The sequence below is a fragment of the Coffea eugenioides genome, chromosome 6 (genome assembly GCF_003713205.1).
Source record: "Coffea eugenioides isolate CCC68of chromosome 6, Ceug_1.0, whole genome shotgun sequence".
Lineage (NCBI taxonomy): Eukaryota > Viridiplantae > Streptophyta > Magnoliopsida > Gentianales > Rubiaceae > Coffea > Coffea eugenioides.
Window position 1 is genome coordinate 51,346,975 of NC_040040.1, and position 17,047 is coordinate 51,364,021.

Sequence of the window (17,047 nt, forward strand, 5' to 3'; positions counted from 1 at the left end):
GGACTAGAAGAATTTGCATTATGCAAGCGTGGGGATTTCATCTATTTAAGTAAGAGGGAAAGAGCGGGGGGGGGGGGGGAGGAGGAGGAGGCTGTCATATTTTGATTTAGCGGCGAACATTCTTCTGAAAATGGCTGATTACGAGAGAGAGAGAGAGAGAGAGTTTGAAAGAGGTGGGAGGGAGGGGAAATGTTTGGCGGCCATACATTTTGACTTTGCTATTTCTATTACTACTAACATTCTCCATGTGAATTACTAGTAGTATTTTTTGTTTTTCTTTTTTCTTACCTTTACTATTTTTCGGATTTCTTGAAGACTTTCAAATAGTAACCCTACTAACTTTACTTCTCCTAGCTGGTACTATTTCAATTTCAAAGGGGGAAGATTCGTTACCTTTTAACTTGGTCCAAGAGTGATTGTTTGTTGGTTCCATTGTCATTTGCCAACCACTAGTGAAACTTTTAGGGTTTAGCTATTATTTCCATAAAGGGAAAAAGAAAAAAGAAAAAGTGGGGGGAGAGTACTACGACTATTGATGGTTTGGCTCATTGAATTTACAAATTACTAGACAATGAAGCGCAATTTAATTCGTATGTTTTACCTGTAACTGATAGGTTACGGTTCGAGTCATCAATGGAGTAAATGCAGAACTATTATTAATCCTTTAAAGAAGAAGAAAAAAGAATTTACAAATTACTAAATGCAGTTTTAACGAAAAAATTGTTTAAAACATCCCTTATATTTCACCAAATGTATTTTTTATTTTTCACTTTTAAAATATAATTTTATGTCCCTTACAAATTTAAGTTGGCAAAATTTTGTCCCAATCTAAATTTTCGACTACTTTTAAGCTTGAAATCACCATATGATGTACATGCAGTCCTTTGTTTTATGTATAAAAAGATCAAATTTCACTTTTTTAGAGACAAAAATGAAAATGAACTAGATTAGATCCCACTTTGTAGGCAAAAAATGAATAAGATTCAGGTCAGATCTTACTTTTTTAGGGGCAAAAATGATTATCTATTCGGATAATTTGTTTAATTACAAATGAGATTTAACCTTATTTCTCTGAAAAAAAAAATGACCACCTTTGAATTACGTGACCGATTTAGGACAGAAAGCTGTAAAAACTTAGATTGGAATTGAATTTTACCAACTTAATTTTGTAAGGGACGAAGTTACTATTTTAAAAGTGAATGACAAAAAAATTCATTTAGCTAAATATGTGAGATGTTTTCAATGATTTTTCCCAATTTAACATGCCTTACTTTCATTCGACCACTAATGTGGCTTGTGTTTTGTTGTCATATGAAAAAACCTAGCAACAAGTGTTTTTTTTTTTTTTTGAGAATTTCTTCTTCAAACTGCTTGCTCTTGTTGTAATATTACAAAAATCTAAGCCCGTTTGGGTCACAGTTTTTGAAAATATTTATAAAATAATATATTATAGCAATGTAATACATATATATATAATTTTAAAAATATATTTAAATATTGAAAAAAAAGCTTATTCGAATTCGATATGCCTGGCATAATGTGTATTAAGTCTTTGGCCCCCCGTGCATAAAACGAGCATTAATATATAGTACGTAGGGGTATCATCGGTCTAATCACAATAACATCAAGTTTAATTGCATGTATGGTATGGGCATTGGCTTTCTTTTTTTCTTTTTTTTTTCAATCTTCTTCAGATTTCCTTTTTCCTTTTATTTTGTTAAAATTTGGGAGTTGTTGTTCATTATTGGTTTCTTATTTTAGTACCGACCGACATTGGATAAAAGCTAACAAAAGTACGTGGCGCTGTCAATTACTTTTTTCTTCTTCTTCTTCTTCTTTAAGTCTCTTTTTTTTTTTTAGGGTACAACAGAGTAAATGCGAGTTTGATATGATAAATAAATGCAGTGGCCACCCACAAACACAGGCAGGGGTTCTTAAATATGCAGTGGATCTTCTTCTCCAAATCTTTTCAGAAGCCGATGGATGGATGGAAGATCAAAATCAATGACAAATACCCAACCAAAAGGCATTATTGTCGATGCTAGTCTCTGTCGAACGCGAAAGAAAGAAATAGATAAGCCTCCATGCTCCCATATTTCTACATGTCGGCTTCGTAATCTGTGACACTACTTCTGTCGTACCACATCCATTCAGCTCAAAAGTGGGAAGTGTTGTAAATAAATGAGTATTTCAAAAGAATCTGTCACACGATGAAAAATTAAAGGGACTTCTAGTTACTTTATAATGTTTAGTCTTTTATTAGGTTTGTGTTAGGTTGGTAACTAATGTGGACTTGCGCGTAAGAAAAAGAAGTTGAGTTGGGTTGTTTCAGTACAAACTGACGGATTTACACCCATTCTGCGCGTGGGTTAAATAGGGTCCAATATAGTTTTTCTGCGAGCATTCTTTTACGTTTTATAAATCAGGGTAAATTTTGACCCTTTCCATTTACTTTTCTTTTATGTTTTACGAACCAGGATAAAATTTGACTCTTTCCACCAAGAAGATAAGTTTTTATCTCATCTGTTAAGACACGTTCACAATGTTCATTTATTAACGTTATTTTCTGTTACACAAAATTAGGCACGTTTCTTTTGTGTTACCGGAAGTTATCTCTTATCCTCTCTATCTAACGTACACTTTCTGATGCCTATAAATAGCACCTACTCTCACCTTAGAAAGTGAACCAAAAAACTGACAGTAGAGACCTTCCTGCCAACTTTCTTCTTTTACTTCTTCTTTTTTCGCTCTCTGTTGGATTTACGCAACATTTGCTAGTTTTGAAATATTGGGGAAACATTTTAACCTCCTGAAATAGTTTCTTAGAACAGTGATATTAAGCACGACTCAAGCTTCATTTTACTGGCTTTAATTAACATTATTTTTTGCTATTTTTCCTACAGGAAGGAAGTCGAAGCAGCAGTGTCGTGTTGGACGGCTTCTTTTATTTTTATAAAATGTTGGTTAATTTCGACTTCAATCATAGTACATATTCCAAAAGCTTATACAAATTACAAGATTACTTATAAATAATTTATCATGACAGTCATAAAAGTTTTTATTCAAGGATGTAATTCGAGAGTCACGAAAGAAACGTCCTTAAAAATGAACGAAAATATCTCCTATATATCCAGATATCATTTCCTGATTAATTAAGGATTTATCATCATACACCTTTATTTGGTAAGTAGGTAGGTATGATACATGAATAATTCACAAATCTTTTACGAGTGAGATTTTCAAAAATTTTGCATGAATCTATATATACATATTTGCTTGCAACCCAAAAAAAAAAAAAATGCTATGGGAATGTGAATTGGTTGAATGATGACTTGGTATGGAACCGTCGATACATTAACTAAAATTAGTGACGTGAAGGGAAATGAAAAAGGGAAAAAACAAATAAAAGAACGGTGCATGTCAACTCCCTCATTGAATGTTTATGTTTTTCGCCATTAATATAGAGTTGATATCCCCGCGTAATGTCTTCAAAATGGTCCTAAAGTAAAAGGATGAACCAAGCCTCTCTTTACACCATCTCAGGTGGAGGTGGGGCAATGCGGATATTTTGGAACGAGAAGAACCCCAAAAAAGAAGAAAAAGGCTTTATTTATTGAAGATATTTTTTTCTAAAGGGAAATAAATATTAGCTTAAAATAGCCTAAGCTAGTACTACTACTTGCATCTTACCAATCAAGGTCCTCCAAATTGACTGCATCTTCCATCATTACACTTTGTTTCAAAGATACACAATGGAATAGCATACAAGTATCAATCACCAAATTTACCTGTAACTGTCAGGTTACGAAACCAGTCGAACTACCTGCAGCAGGAGGCTCATCTTTCTCACTGTTAAAAGGCCAAAAGTTCCAGATTAAACGAAGCCGATCTATTTTCTGGAGAGAGGATGTGATTTTCAGAATTTTCCTTTCTGTAGTACATTTTGGTAGTCTCAATAGGAGGGGTTGATCTTTGGTTATTCCAGTCAGTTTCAATGGCACAGAACAATAATATATGTACTGCTAATTTAAGATATAGATACTAACACAACAACATGTAAATATATATATATAATAAATAATTCAAAAATTAGATTAATTTTCGCCATCAATTGCAGTCTGCCGCCGGCTGCTACTGCGATTGTACAGCAATACCTCCGAATCCACAAAGGTCCTACGCTTTGGATATCACAAGTAACAATACACTATAATCTACCCTGTGGCAGAGTGCTCAAGGCAGGTGTACTTGGAGCACACGTGCTAGGAATTTAGTAAGGATCGAGTGGCTGAGTTTTGGTTGGTTTGCTCCCCACCCAAACACAACACCACAGCGGCACAGTCCTCCAACCAGTACGTACGGAACCTCTCATTTCGTGGTGACTTCCATCCGTCCGCCATAGCCACACAGAGAGATCACCGACGTACAACGCCACAATAAAATATCCACCCAACCGACAACCGCCCTGCCCCCCCCCCCCTCTACCCTACTGCTTTACTATTTACAACGCCCCAATAAAATGTCCTGATACCAGCTCCTTGCTTCTTTTGTTTCTTTTTCTTTTCTTCTTTTGCGATAACATATACTAGTTTGTTTGGATATGAATTTATTTGGATGATTTATTTGAAATAATTATTGTAGCATTTTTTCGTGATGTGATGTATGTGAGATAAAAAGGTGATTGAAATTTGTAAAGTAAATTATTTTATTTCAAAATATTTCAATCCAAACACACCCACGTATTAATCTATTGTATGTATGGATTAGGTACTTTTTCAGTGTTTTTGAAAAATTTTATGTTAATAGTATATGCAAAAACTTTTAATATGAATAAGTGTTTTTGAGTGTGTTTTTGATGATGTATTTTAGAATTTTTTTAGAATTTAAAATTCTTTTAGGGTATTTTTTGAAAATTAAAGCACCACCAGCTATCACCATCCACCTCTTTCCCTTCTCCTCTCTCCTTACTTTTCTTTTCCTTCCATCTCCCCCCCTCCTCCCCTACAACCCTCTTCCCTCCCATCCCCTTGGTCTAACTGCAAGTTGTGACCGGTGACCAAAACAGATTTGGTCGCGATGGTTGCAACCAGACGGGGGGAAGGGTAGGAAAAAAGGGAGGCGGATGAGAAGGGAGAAGGGAATGGCGGTGGTGACGGTGGAGCTGGAAGAGGAAGGGAGAGGTGGTGGGTGGTGGTGTGTGATGGATAATGGTAGTGCGTGGAAGAAAATCACGCGACAGTATTTGATTAATTTTTTTAAATCTTTGCATGTTATTAAGATTATGTGTATTTTTTGAAGTTGTTTTTAGAGTTAGTCTGTATATTCCATTTGAAATATTTTAGTTATTTTTTAGAGTTAATATTGTATAATAGTTCTTGAAAAAACTCCCCAATTAATCCATACACAAAGAAAAGTTTAACTAGGTTATACGTGAAATTAGAGGAAGAGGACTCATCTAAAACAAAAGGGGTATATTATTATTTACTGCACAGCTTATAATTTTTTCATTTTTAACTGCATGTGTGAGTTTCAAATACGCAACTTCTTGATGGTGGCCAATTTATGAAAGGCAAGTTGGCATCTATTTCTTGTTGATCTAGTACAAATTTTGCTAACGTCTGTAGTACTAGCTAGTACTTGTACCATTTACACGTACGTGCATGGTAGAATTTAGGATGAAAACGAAAGTTCGAGTCGAGGAAGATGCGATAATATAACATATTTTGTCAGTGTAGGGGCAAGTGGGGACACCGCCAAATTAGGCAGTAGGTGAAGGCAGCAAGGAATGGAAGACCTTCAATTCAATGGAAACGTACAACAAAGAACAATAATGTCACCCACTCACCATTGTCGGAAGACCATCACCATCCTCCCCCTCCCTCTCTTCTCCTCAGTTCTCCCTCTACTAATCATCATCAATATATAAATCTCCCACTCTAATATTTATTACCTACTCAAATCATTGTGTAACCATTTCTTCCTACATCTAACACCTCCGCCCCCCAATATTATAATTTGCTCCCGGCTTGGCTTCCCATGTAATCAATCATGTCCAAGGAGCTTTAGTGATGATTAGGTTTGTTGCTCTTGTGATCATTCATTAATATTATTACCATCTCTCTCTTTTCTCTCTGTTTCTCTGTGTTTAACGTTAATGATCCACGATTTTAAAAATAAAGTAGCCTGAGTGGGGCGGTCTCTGCAAGGGGATTGGATAGGGGAGAATAATCATCTTTATGTATGTTTGTTACTTTGCTTTGCTGCTAACCATCTCTATATTATTAGTAAATAGTATTCTTTTATTTTTTTTTTGTCATATAACCACGTGTGATATCCTGAATCATCAGACTAGTCCACACGTGTCCCACACTAACCTGTCCAAGTCGTGTGAGTTGTTTCACCAGAAATTTGATTTTTAGTAGTCGTACTCACCTAACTAGGTGACTACTACCGGACCAAAGCTCCGGGGCGTAATAGACTTGTATTCTTTTATAATCAGCAACTGATTAAATAACACTGTGCTACTATTAGAGTACAATCCCGTGATGAGCCTGCTCCTTTGGAATATATATATATTTTTTTGGCATCATAAGACTTGGAAACAGTCTCCTACTGGTCGTACTCTATATATATATAGGTCTGGTTAGGAGAAGTACTTCCAAAGTCATATCAGGACAATGCTTAAAAAAAAATTAAAGGGGTCATGTCCGGACAATTAATAAAGTATAATGTCAAAGGAGAATCCCTTCCACCATATGAGTATACTGTAAAGATATGATATGATATGAAATAGTATGATCCACTGCTGAAAAGCATACAAGAAAGACAGACGTACGTGTGTAATTGTAATTGTCCGATGGAGATGGCGAGTCAAAGAAAGCGGTCGACTCGACTTGCTTAGCTCTAGCTAGATAATAGCAGCTGGTCCCTGACCAATCTTACAAGCAAAACTTGTGGTTTTGGGTTATGGGCGTGAAAGAAAATGTGGAAAGCATTTGTGGTGGTCTCATCTCAGGTCATCTCATGCCTTGCGTACACGCCGGCATAATTTAGTATTTGCAGAGCTTTGAACGTACAAATCTTTTCGAAAAAAGAATAGGATTTGGTAATGGCTGCAAAATTTTGAATCATTATACTATGTACGAATGAATTGTGATTAAAGGAGATTTAAATTTTAACTACATAAATAGGAACTTTTTGAAAATATGGAATATTGTGTAGTTTTTAAAAATATTTTGATATAATTAAGTGCAGCATGTGTTTAAATATATTTATCAAAATATTCTCATTTTGGTATATTTAAATCTTTGATTTATGGAGACATTTGGGTATTTCTGGAATATGAAATTATTTTGCAATCGTTTTTGCATCGAGTACAACTCATATAAGTTTATGTGTTGGTGTAATTCTTGAAATGATGTTATAGACATATTTAATTGAAGTATGGTTTTTGTTGTGCAATTACCACAAATACATATTAACACGTTGTATAATTAATACGTTGCTATAACTAGTCGTTGGAGGATATTTCTTTATCTGAAATAACTTCTGTTTGCTTTTGAGCCATTTTTAACTGACATTTGTAAGGGTTTTTTGAGAATGACAAAATTATAAAATCATTGATAAAACAAAGTGTACAAGTATGTGCTGTTGTAATTAGAATATACTATTATTAGTTCTGTTATATTTGATAACTATTTTTTTTTTCAAAATGTACTATTATTTGTTCAATGAAAAATCATCTTTAATCATAGGCATCAAATACCCTAGTCCTATTAAATGAAAAAAGAAAGAAATTAATTCAGAGCTAATGTAATCTGTAATACTCAGCTGATCGTGGATTGATTCAATAACTATTCGAAAATAAATTAACATGATGGGAAAACTTAACTGAAGTTTGTCGTAGTTCATGGCCTGATAGCCTGTATACTTGACATCGGATTCAGGGTTTCACAAATAAGCCCGTTTGAATTGTTATTTTTAAAAAAAATTTTAATATTTTTCGTAAACATATTTTCAATTATTTATACATCAAATAATTACAATACATTTTTCCTACAAAAATTTCAAGAAATACAATTAAAACGAGGAGGCTTTATCACACTAGAGGTGTAAAGAATTCATATTACTCTGTTTGGATTGTAAATTATTCCGAAAACAGTAGTAGCAGCAGCAACTAAGTAATGGACTGGGATACGTGGGTGGTGGCGGTGGGTGGCTGGCTGGGTGGGGAGCGGAGCGGGGAGGATGGATTTGCAGGTATTCTGTCGGAATAGTGTGTCGGTCAGCTGCTGGTGGTGGTGGCTAGCCAGCTTGTGGCTTGTGCTGTAGATTTCATTATTTAATAATGGAGGAGGTCCACGTTACGTACGTCCCACTGTTCATTTCTTTGGGCAGTATTACTCTCTACAGCAGCAGCAATATTTAGCCTGAGATTCTCAGCCGACAGCACGATGATATATATATATCTTACAAATCACAGAAACAACTGTTTTAGCCTTCTGAATAATTAGCAGCCCATTTTCCTTCTCCCCTCCCCTCCACGCCCGAAACAACAGCTGCTTATTAATCAATTAAGTACTTCTAATTTATTAATATTCCCTAAATGGTGATTAATAAAAATAAAAATACCTGGTGACATGCACTTTACTTCAACATCGATCAAGAGTCTTTTAGTAGAAGTTTAGAATTGATGCCGATTGTTTCATGGCGGTTGAAGCTTAAAGAACTTTGACTAATGATTATTGCTAGTTAACTGAATTGGACTGAATGGTACAAATTAAGTCGCAAGATTTGAGGTTAAGGGAACAAATTAGGCAAAAAGAAAAGACAAAAGGGCAACTCAAAATCAAATCAAATGTGGTCATGGTGGGGGAACCCTGGTTAGAAGAATGCTTTTTTTTTTTTTTTGATTTGCCTGATTAGCTCCGCAGACCATGCTGTTTGATTATATCTTGCAGTAACTCTTAATCAATAGCCTGGCCACTAACTAACTAACGAATAATAATAGGTGTTTCATCTTTGCTTTGTTTCTTTAGACCACCTGTTCTGGTCCATCCATGGCAACCAATCTTTAAACTAGCTAGCAGCTCATGATCGAGTCAACCCATGGGGTTCAAATTCATTCATTCTAGTTAATTTGATAATTTTTTTTTATCACATCGATAACATTTGTATAACACTCTAAGTTTAGTCTAAAAAGAGGGGATTTTCCTGTCGGAGGAAGTCACAATTAAGTGATAGAGTGGAAGGTAAGGGTTGAATTCTTAATCTCCCATCCCTATAAAGATTTAAATGTCTTGGTGGTACAAACAGTCCAAGATGCTATTGGGTTGACCTGATAAAATTTAAGTCACATGCAATGCAGCTGGATTAGTTCATTGCAGCCCTCCATGAGATGAATTTTTTTTTTTTTTTTGTGTGCGTGCGCGAGCGCGCGTGCTTCAATTGAAGGGGTGAATGGCGAATGAAACTGAATGATCATCAAAAAATTCATATGCGTGCCAAAAAAAAAAAAAAAAAAACAAAGGAAGGAATGAAGGAAAAGGGGCTTTGAGTATGAGATCAAGAAATCGATCCAGTCAAGCTGCTAACTAATTAAACAGTGAAAGAACATCATATCAGGCTAGTAATATGATCTTCCTGTCCTGTCCTGTCCTAAGTCCTAAAGTCCTAACTAATTAATTAGTCGTCGGCTAATCCTATGTATGACTACCGCAGCAGCAGAATTATGGTACCGTACCATTTACCAGCAATCCATTGTCGGTCCGCTCGCACGTACGTTGAACATTCTCAGTCGTGAACTTGTCAAATGATCAGTCAGTAGATACGATAAGAGTGCTGCCCTTGTCCAAGAACATTGAATTTCACTTTCGAATCAGAGAGATCCGTCATCCATATCCTACCAGAAAATCTTCCTGCTGCCCATCTGCCATGGCTGGCTGGCTGGCTAGCTGTATAGAGCTTGTTCCCACGAAACGACAACATCAATCTTTCACCACCAAGTCTTCGTATAATCAAATCAATTGCATTTTATACTTATGTGACTCATCCCGGAGAATAATGTAGTTGTACGTGTTTGGCAACAGGCATCGGATGGATCATGGATGCTGTAGCAGAATAACAATAATAATAATAATGCATACGCGTCCCGGCCAAGGTTCCGAAACTCAGACCGTTCATTGATCTAGAAAAATGAATAGGTCAAAGGTCACTGGTTCAACCGTTGAGCTGATCATTATTATTCCGTGATATCATAAATATTATTAATAAATATTAAACATTTAAAAAACAAACAAATATTAGTAGAAACTTAAGTCATATTGTTAAATATAATCACTTCAATTCTCATTCTATTATTCTAAATAGTGTATTATTATTTGTTTAAGACTCAAAAATAGCTTTTATAAGTTAAAGGATTTTAAATAGTAGTATTATTTCACATATTTTTAATTTTTCTAAATTATATGATAAAAAGTGAAAAGGCATTAACAAATAAATGAAATGCATTCAAGATTTAAAAAATAACTAATATAGTCAATTGTATGTTATAAATGTTAAACATGAGTTAATATGTAATTATGGAGGAGAGATAGAAATGAGTAGAATAAGGCAATAATTGTTATTGCATAATTAATTGGAGATAATTATGCATGGGTAATAGGTAACATATTAAATTTGGAATGTCATTAATGAGATTAGTTGACCAAATTCAAAATTATTGGCTTAATTAAGGTTGGATATTGAACCGATCGGTTCTCACAAAATCGCTATGGGTCAATAGTTAAGTGGTTGAACCAGAAGGTTCAACTGGTTTAAATATAAATTGATACTGATTTTTTAAGCAAATTCAGATCGAAAAAAAAAAGGCCGTTCGACGGTTCAATCGGTTCGACCGATCGGTCCGGACTATGTTTTAAAGCATTGGTCTCGGCCTCGATCTTTTGTCTCTTTTGATGTGTACGTGCACCTCCAATTCCAAATACTAATACAACGTAGATACATGAGACTGCTAGGAGGAGAATTCGTGTTTTCTAGAGGAGAGGAGACTAGTCTGGAAGCTCAGCATCATTCGCTTCCTTGACTAATCATCAGTAGTATTATTGATGTCATTTTCGTTCTTATTAATTGGCGTTGCACATACTCATGCATGCTTGGTGTGCAGAAAGAAAGAAAGAAAGAAAGAAATGCAGTGAGCAGTGGAGATGTAAATGGAATATGAATGGACCTTTCTATGAGAGAATCAGACAATTCCAAAAGGCAGATAATTAGATATTGCATATGCCGGCAATGCATGCGATGCATTGATCATTGCCTTTCTCAATCCTGGGAGGAGGATGAGGAGGATGATAGCTCTGTGCCCGACTTTGCCTAATTCATCTGGACCACCGCTCCTTCCTTGATTTTTTTTTTTTTTGGTTGCCCGCCCGGTATCCGAAGCTTTGCCTCGACTAATCCGGACCCGACCCGTGTCGCGCACCTGGCTATGGTGGGTGAGTCTTCCAACAGGGATGTCTGCGTACGCTAGGACTCGAACACGAGACCTGTTTAAGCGAATCCGAGCCGCTTACCATTCGGATCAACCCCTGTTGGTCCGCTCCTTCCTTGATGATTTTGATTTTCCCCACCACAACCTACGTTATATCCTCGGCTAATTCCTCAAAATATTATTGGAAAAAGAAAAAATCGCACAACTATTGCTCTAGCAAAAGTATTTTCTAATTATATGTTTGCCATACTGACAGACAAAAAAAAAAAATTCTTTTTTTAAATATAAAGTATTAACGTGTCAAGTCAGCAAGGTAGGTACAAACATTTTTGTTTAAATATAAACACCTTTTTTCAATAATATTTTGAGGAATTAGCCCACAGCCTCAAAGTCCTTTTTTTTTGGGAGAAATGCCAGTGGTTTATTTTCATTTTTGTGTTTTGGGTATGGGGTTTGGGGGTAGGGGGGGGGGGGAGGGAGGGGATGCGAGCTTTGAAAGTTCACATTCTTGAAATGCGAATGCGAGGATAGCATACCTTCTGCTCTTCTCTGTTGTTTGCAAGGAAGAGAATCCATTTCTTTCTCCTTTCTTGACACAAATACCAATTTATCCAATGAATAATTCGAGTTTCTCTCTAACAAAAGTTTGCCATCATCTGTATCAAAATCAACAACCACAAACGAGAAACATTGTCCATTTTGCCGAAAAATGAATCAAAGTTTAGTAAATGCAGCTGTACCTCGCACTTGCAAAATGCGAACTCATCATCATGCACACATTTCATTAATGTGAAGACCCCCTCTTGTTGGAAGCACATATCACAGTCTTCCCTTTTGCAGAATGATTTTATAATTCATCAAAATCTTGGATTTTTCTCTATATTCCCTTCCCTCTTTATACAAGGTTCGAGATACTCATCCATTAAAAATTGCAACATATTCAACCCACCCTCAAAAAAAAAAAAAAAAAATTTACACACACACACACAGGCACACACACAAGGTTGTTGGTGGAGTGCTTAGTTAACGCCTCTGTGATGTGTGTCTCACCACGAATTGACTCCACAGTCCACACCATAGATGCTACTATTGGGATACGGATTGTTGGATCCTTGGACTTCGCCTAACTCATCTAAATCCTGTACAAGTATAAGATCTAAACCCCTCTGCCTCGAGTAAATTTGATGGGATTGCGTGTAGGATAGTAGAATTACCGCACATTGATCTTGCGATCTTAAAAATGCAAGCCAAAAGGGGCGTTGTTTGCACAAAACTCTGTTTTCATAAATTTCTTCAATTATGTGTTCATTTTATAGAAAGCTTTTAATCAAGGGATAATTTTAGAAACCATCCCTGAGGTTTCTGACTATTTCAGGAAGCTCTCCTCTAGTTTAAAAAATTACAATTACCGTCCCTATGATTAGCATTTTAGTAACAATATAGATCCAGTATGCTAAATTTGTTCTCAAATATTCTAAAATACCCCTTCATTACTTAGAAGGATGAAAAACTCACTAATAAATTTCTTCCACATTGCAACTATTGTAAACGACATAAACACCATCCTAACGAATTCAATAAATCATTTCAACTTACTCTTCATGTTTTCACAATTTTGACAGTTTACTATTGCCGCCTCAAAGCTTCCCATGCAAATCAACTATGACAATTAAAATTTGCATTCGATCTAATCTTTGGCCTCATTTTTTTCTGCCTAAATTCAGTGTTTGAATTGATCAATGTCACTTTACAAACTCAATATAAATGACTATAACCATGTTGATGCTAAAATAATCTAACCCACCAAGAATACCAACACGGAGCAACCAAAAGCAACACTAGAGACCATATCCCATGTCTTTAGCCAAATCTGATTGCAGTTTTTATATTTTAAAATTCCTTTTTACACAATTGGCATAATAACGTAACCTTCCTCAATTTATGTTCCCCTTTTAGTTATCACTTTCATTTTCTCGTCTGTACTCTATATCATTGCCATCCTTTTTCACCTTCATTTAGTTTGACAACAAATTTAATTTGACAACTTGTCGCTTGGCAATTTCAATTCAATAATACTTACAAAAAATGGACAAATGATCTATTTCCATAATATTGAGGATTTGAGATGTATTAGATGGTTGTGTATATGGCAATTGCAGAAAAATAATGGATTATGAGATGTAAGAGAAGGAAGATAGGAGAGAGAGGTGGAAAGAGAGAATAAAAGTTTATTTTGTATTGTAGCTGTTATTTTAGAATGCAAGACTAGTTGTAGTTGTTCGATTTTTTGTTTGTAGGAATTATTTATAAGTGAATGATATTATAGTCATTTTACTACATGAAGGAAGATTAGTATAATTATTCAAACCTAAAGGGAGGTGAGTGAAATTGTTAAAAATTTTGATGGGAGGTTTCTGAAATTATCCCTTTAATCAATTAAGATATATTTTGATATGTTTTACTATATATATAATATTTATTTATCCTACTAGCTATATAACAAATAATGTGCTAATGACCAATAAATATCATAATTAACTAAGTACGTGGTGATAAACTATTAACATTATAAACACATATGTAAAGTCACACTTTTAAACTATTTTGTCCAGCTATTGTGTTTGCATCTAGGTAAAGAAAGAACATAACTTTTTGTTTAATTGACATACATATCCAATATCTTGTATTAACCTCAAAATCTCTATTTAAATTTTGGATCGCTCTCAATATTATTATATAGCACACGTTTTACCTTAATTAGCTATACCATTATATTGAATGCACTGCATTATCCTTATACTATATAAAAAGAAGTTTGAGTTGTAGTGGTGACCTTGTTTTTTTTCTTTCTGCCTATTTAGGGGTGTAATCGAATTTTTGCCCATTTGGGGTTTTTTTCTTTCTACAATTACACAGTATTTGTAGGTTGTACCATTAATAGTTGCTGCCATGCTTGATTTGGCAAGTATAAATCTCTATCGTTCACTTTGGCAAAAGTTTACAAGTTACTTCACTTCAAAGTAGCAAATACTCTCAATTTAATCCCAAGTTTAGATTTTTCCCAATTTGGCACAATTTTTTTGGACTAAGCTGGGACTTTTTCCCCCCAATTTGAGGGATTAGTTCCAATTTTTTTTTGGGACCATTTCAGTTCTAAGGACTAAATTGAGACGTTTGCTATTTTGAAGGACCAAACTGAAATCGTAGCTCGCTTTAAAGGACCAATTTGAAATTCACCGGCACCACTCCTTAAACCCTAATTCCTAAACCCTTTGCCACTTCGTCGCTCGCTATTTTCTTCCTTGCCCTCTTCAGTTTTGATTTTACTTACTTTGTCGAAGAAGCAGCATGAGACCTCCAAGAGGGCGCGGGGGAGGCGGATTCAGGGGCGGCAGGGACGGAGGTCGCGGAGGACGAGATGGGGGGCGTGGTGGGTTCAGGGGAGGCGGTCGCTTTGGTGGCGGCGGCAGAGGAGCCTTTCGCGATGAAGGGCCCCCTGCCGAAGTTGTTGGTCAGCTCTTGTTTCTCTGTCTCAGTCTCTGTATTACTCTTGCAGTTCGAATAGTCGATTCATTTGAGGGGTTGGTCTTCTTCTTTTCTGTTTTGCGTTTTTATTTATGCTGCAGTTTTGTTGTTGTATATTTTGCAGAGATTTCTACATTCCTCCATGCATGTGAGGGTGATGCAGTGACAAGCCTAACAAATGAAAAGATTCCCTATTTCAATGCACCAATTTACCTTCAGAACAAGACCCAGATTGGCAAAGTTGATGAGATTTTCGGCCCCATTAATGAGTCCGTGAGTCCATTGTCAATCCCTTTTGTTTCTTTTCTGTGTTCTTTAACAATTATAAAGTTTACATTTTTTAATTGGTTTATTTCTTCTTATGGATTAACCTTGCAGTTTTTCTCCATTAAAATGATGGAGGGGATTGTAGCCACGTCTTATTCAGCTGGAGATAAGTTTTACATTGACCCTGCTAAGCTTTTGCCGCTCTCTAGATTCTTGCCCCAACCCAAGTACGTATTTTCTTCTAGCTTTATGTCTGAATCTTGCTTGTATTAAATTTATCGCTTCTTATCAATTAGCATATTCAAAAACACTTTTTGGTTAGGTAGACATTGCCACTTCTATTGAAGTTGTTGCACATAGTTTTCACTCTTCGGGGTAAGCAACGTTTGCGATACTATTTTATGTTACTCGTCATAGCCGGAGCATCAACCCCAACCATTTGCACTTATAATATGCACAAGATGATGGTTCAGCAACTCAGTTATCTAGAAATGTTGAGATTGAATCAGATTCTTTGTCAGTACAGTGTGAACCAGGCATTAGCTTTTTAGTCATGTTTCCTGACAAGCTAGTCTAAGATTGGTGTTTGTTCCTTCACCTACTTGTCATTGAACCTCTGTGCTAATGACTAGCCACCGTATCCCGATTCCAGGACCAATTTAATCTCTTAACTTACTTCTTTTGATTTCTCTAATACTCTGAAATCTTAGCTGTCACCTTCCTCCAACTTTGTAAAGTTGTAACACTGTTAACCAAGATAAATTTTCTTTATTAATACTCGTCTTATTTTCACTTTTACATTTTGCTCTGAAATCTTGGGTATCTCTCTTCTTCGAAATTTTCATTAAGGCCTTAACAGTGTCAACCACAAATAAAATGGTTTAGTATGAGCAAAAGTGTAAAGTATCTGAAACTGAAACTGAGACAGAGTACCCATTTGATGATATATTAAGTGGATTACTAAGCTGGAAATGTGGTGTGTCCCTGAATCTTACATAAGGCATTTGAATGATTGATATTTGGGTTATTTTGAAGAGGACATTTGGATCCTTGGCCGTGAGTGGTTGCTCAGTGATTGAAATTATTGGTTTGTTACTGATAATTGTGTTGCTTCTTAAGATGGGCAAAAAGATAGATGTAGATATATTATGTAGGTATCTATGTTCACAAATTCTTTAAATGTTTTTATTGGTGCACTTTTCTAATATAGTATATAGTAGCTTTGGCTCATAAAATCCCATTTATCTACACTGGTTCATTTTCTGACTCCTCTTACGTTGGATGTTGTGCTAAAACTTTCAGGGGACAGGCACAAGCTGGTGGCAGAGGTGGAGGGCGTGGAGGAGGGAGAGGTGGTGGACGATTTGGCGGACGTGGCGGGGGTGGGTTCCGTGGAAGAGGTGCACCACGGGGTGGAAGAGGTGGTCCAAGAGGTGGTGGCCGTGGAGGTGGCTTTAGGGGCAGGGGAAGATCATAGAACGAAATTATGTACTTCAATGTGCACTGTTCTTGTTTTAGCTGTTAATCTATGATTCGATTTCAAGCTGGCTGAAACGCTGCCATTATTATCCACCTTCAGTCGTTAATGGAATCAACAGCTATCTAGTATTGCAAGTTTCTCTTTAAAAGTTTAAAGCGCCCGAGTTTACTCTTTATAAATTGAATTGAACCCCGTGCGGCTCTGTGTGCTGCATTTACTTTTTGTCCTCTTTTTTGTGGGTGGGGTTGGTCTGGCTGGTGGGAAGATGCTTGATTTGTATCGTATTCGTA

The 17,047-nt window shown here is 35.9% G+C and overlaps 1 protein-coding gene across 1 annotated transcript; it reads left to right on the forward strand.

The window, feature by feature from the left end:
- Window positions 1–14,738: 14,738 nt before the first annotated feature.
- Window positions 14,739–16,896, forward strand: LOC113773344 (putative H/ACA ribonucleoprotein complex subunit 1-like protein 1). Its single transcript, XM_027317968.1, has 4 exons — window positions 14,739–14,996; window positions 15,135–15,283; window positions 15,389–15,504; window positions 16,580–16,896. Exons 1-4 carry the CDS (start codon window positions 14,834–14,836, stop codon window positions 16,752–16,754), a joined length of 603 nt encoding a protein of 200 aa, XP_027173769.1. The 5' UTR covers window positions 14,739–14,833; the 3' UTR covers window positions 16,755–16,896.
- The last annotated feature ends 151 nt before the right edge of the window (window positions 16,897–17,047 follow it).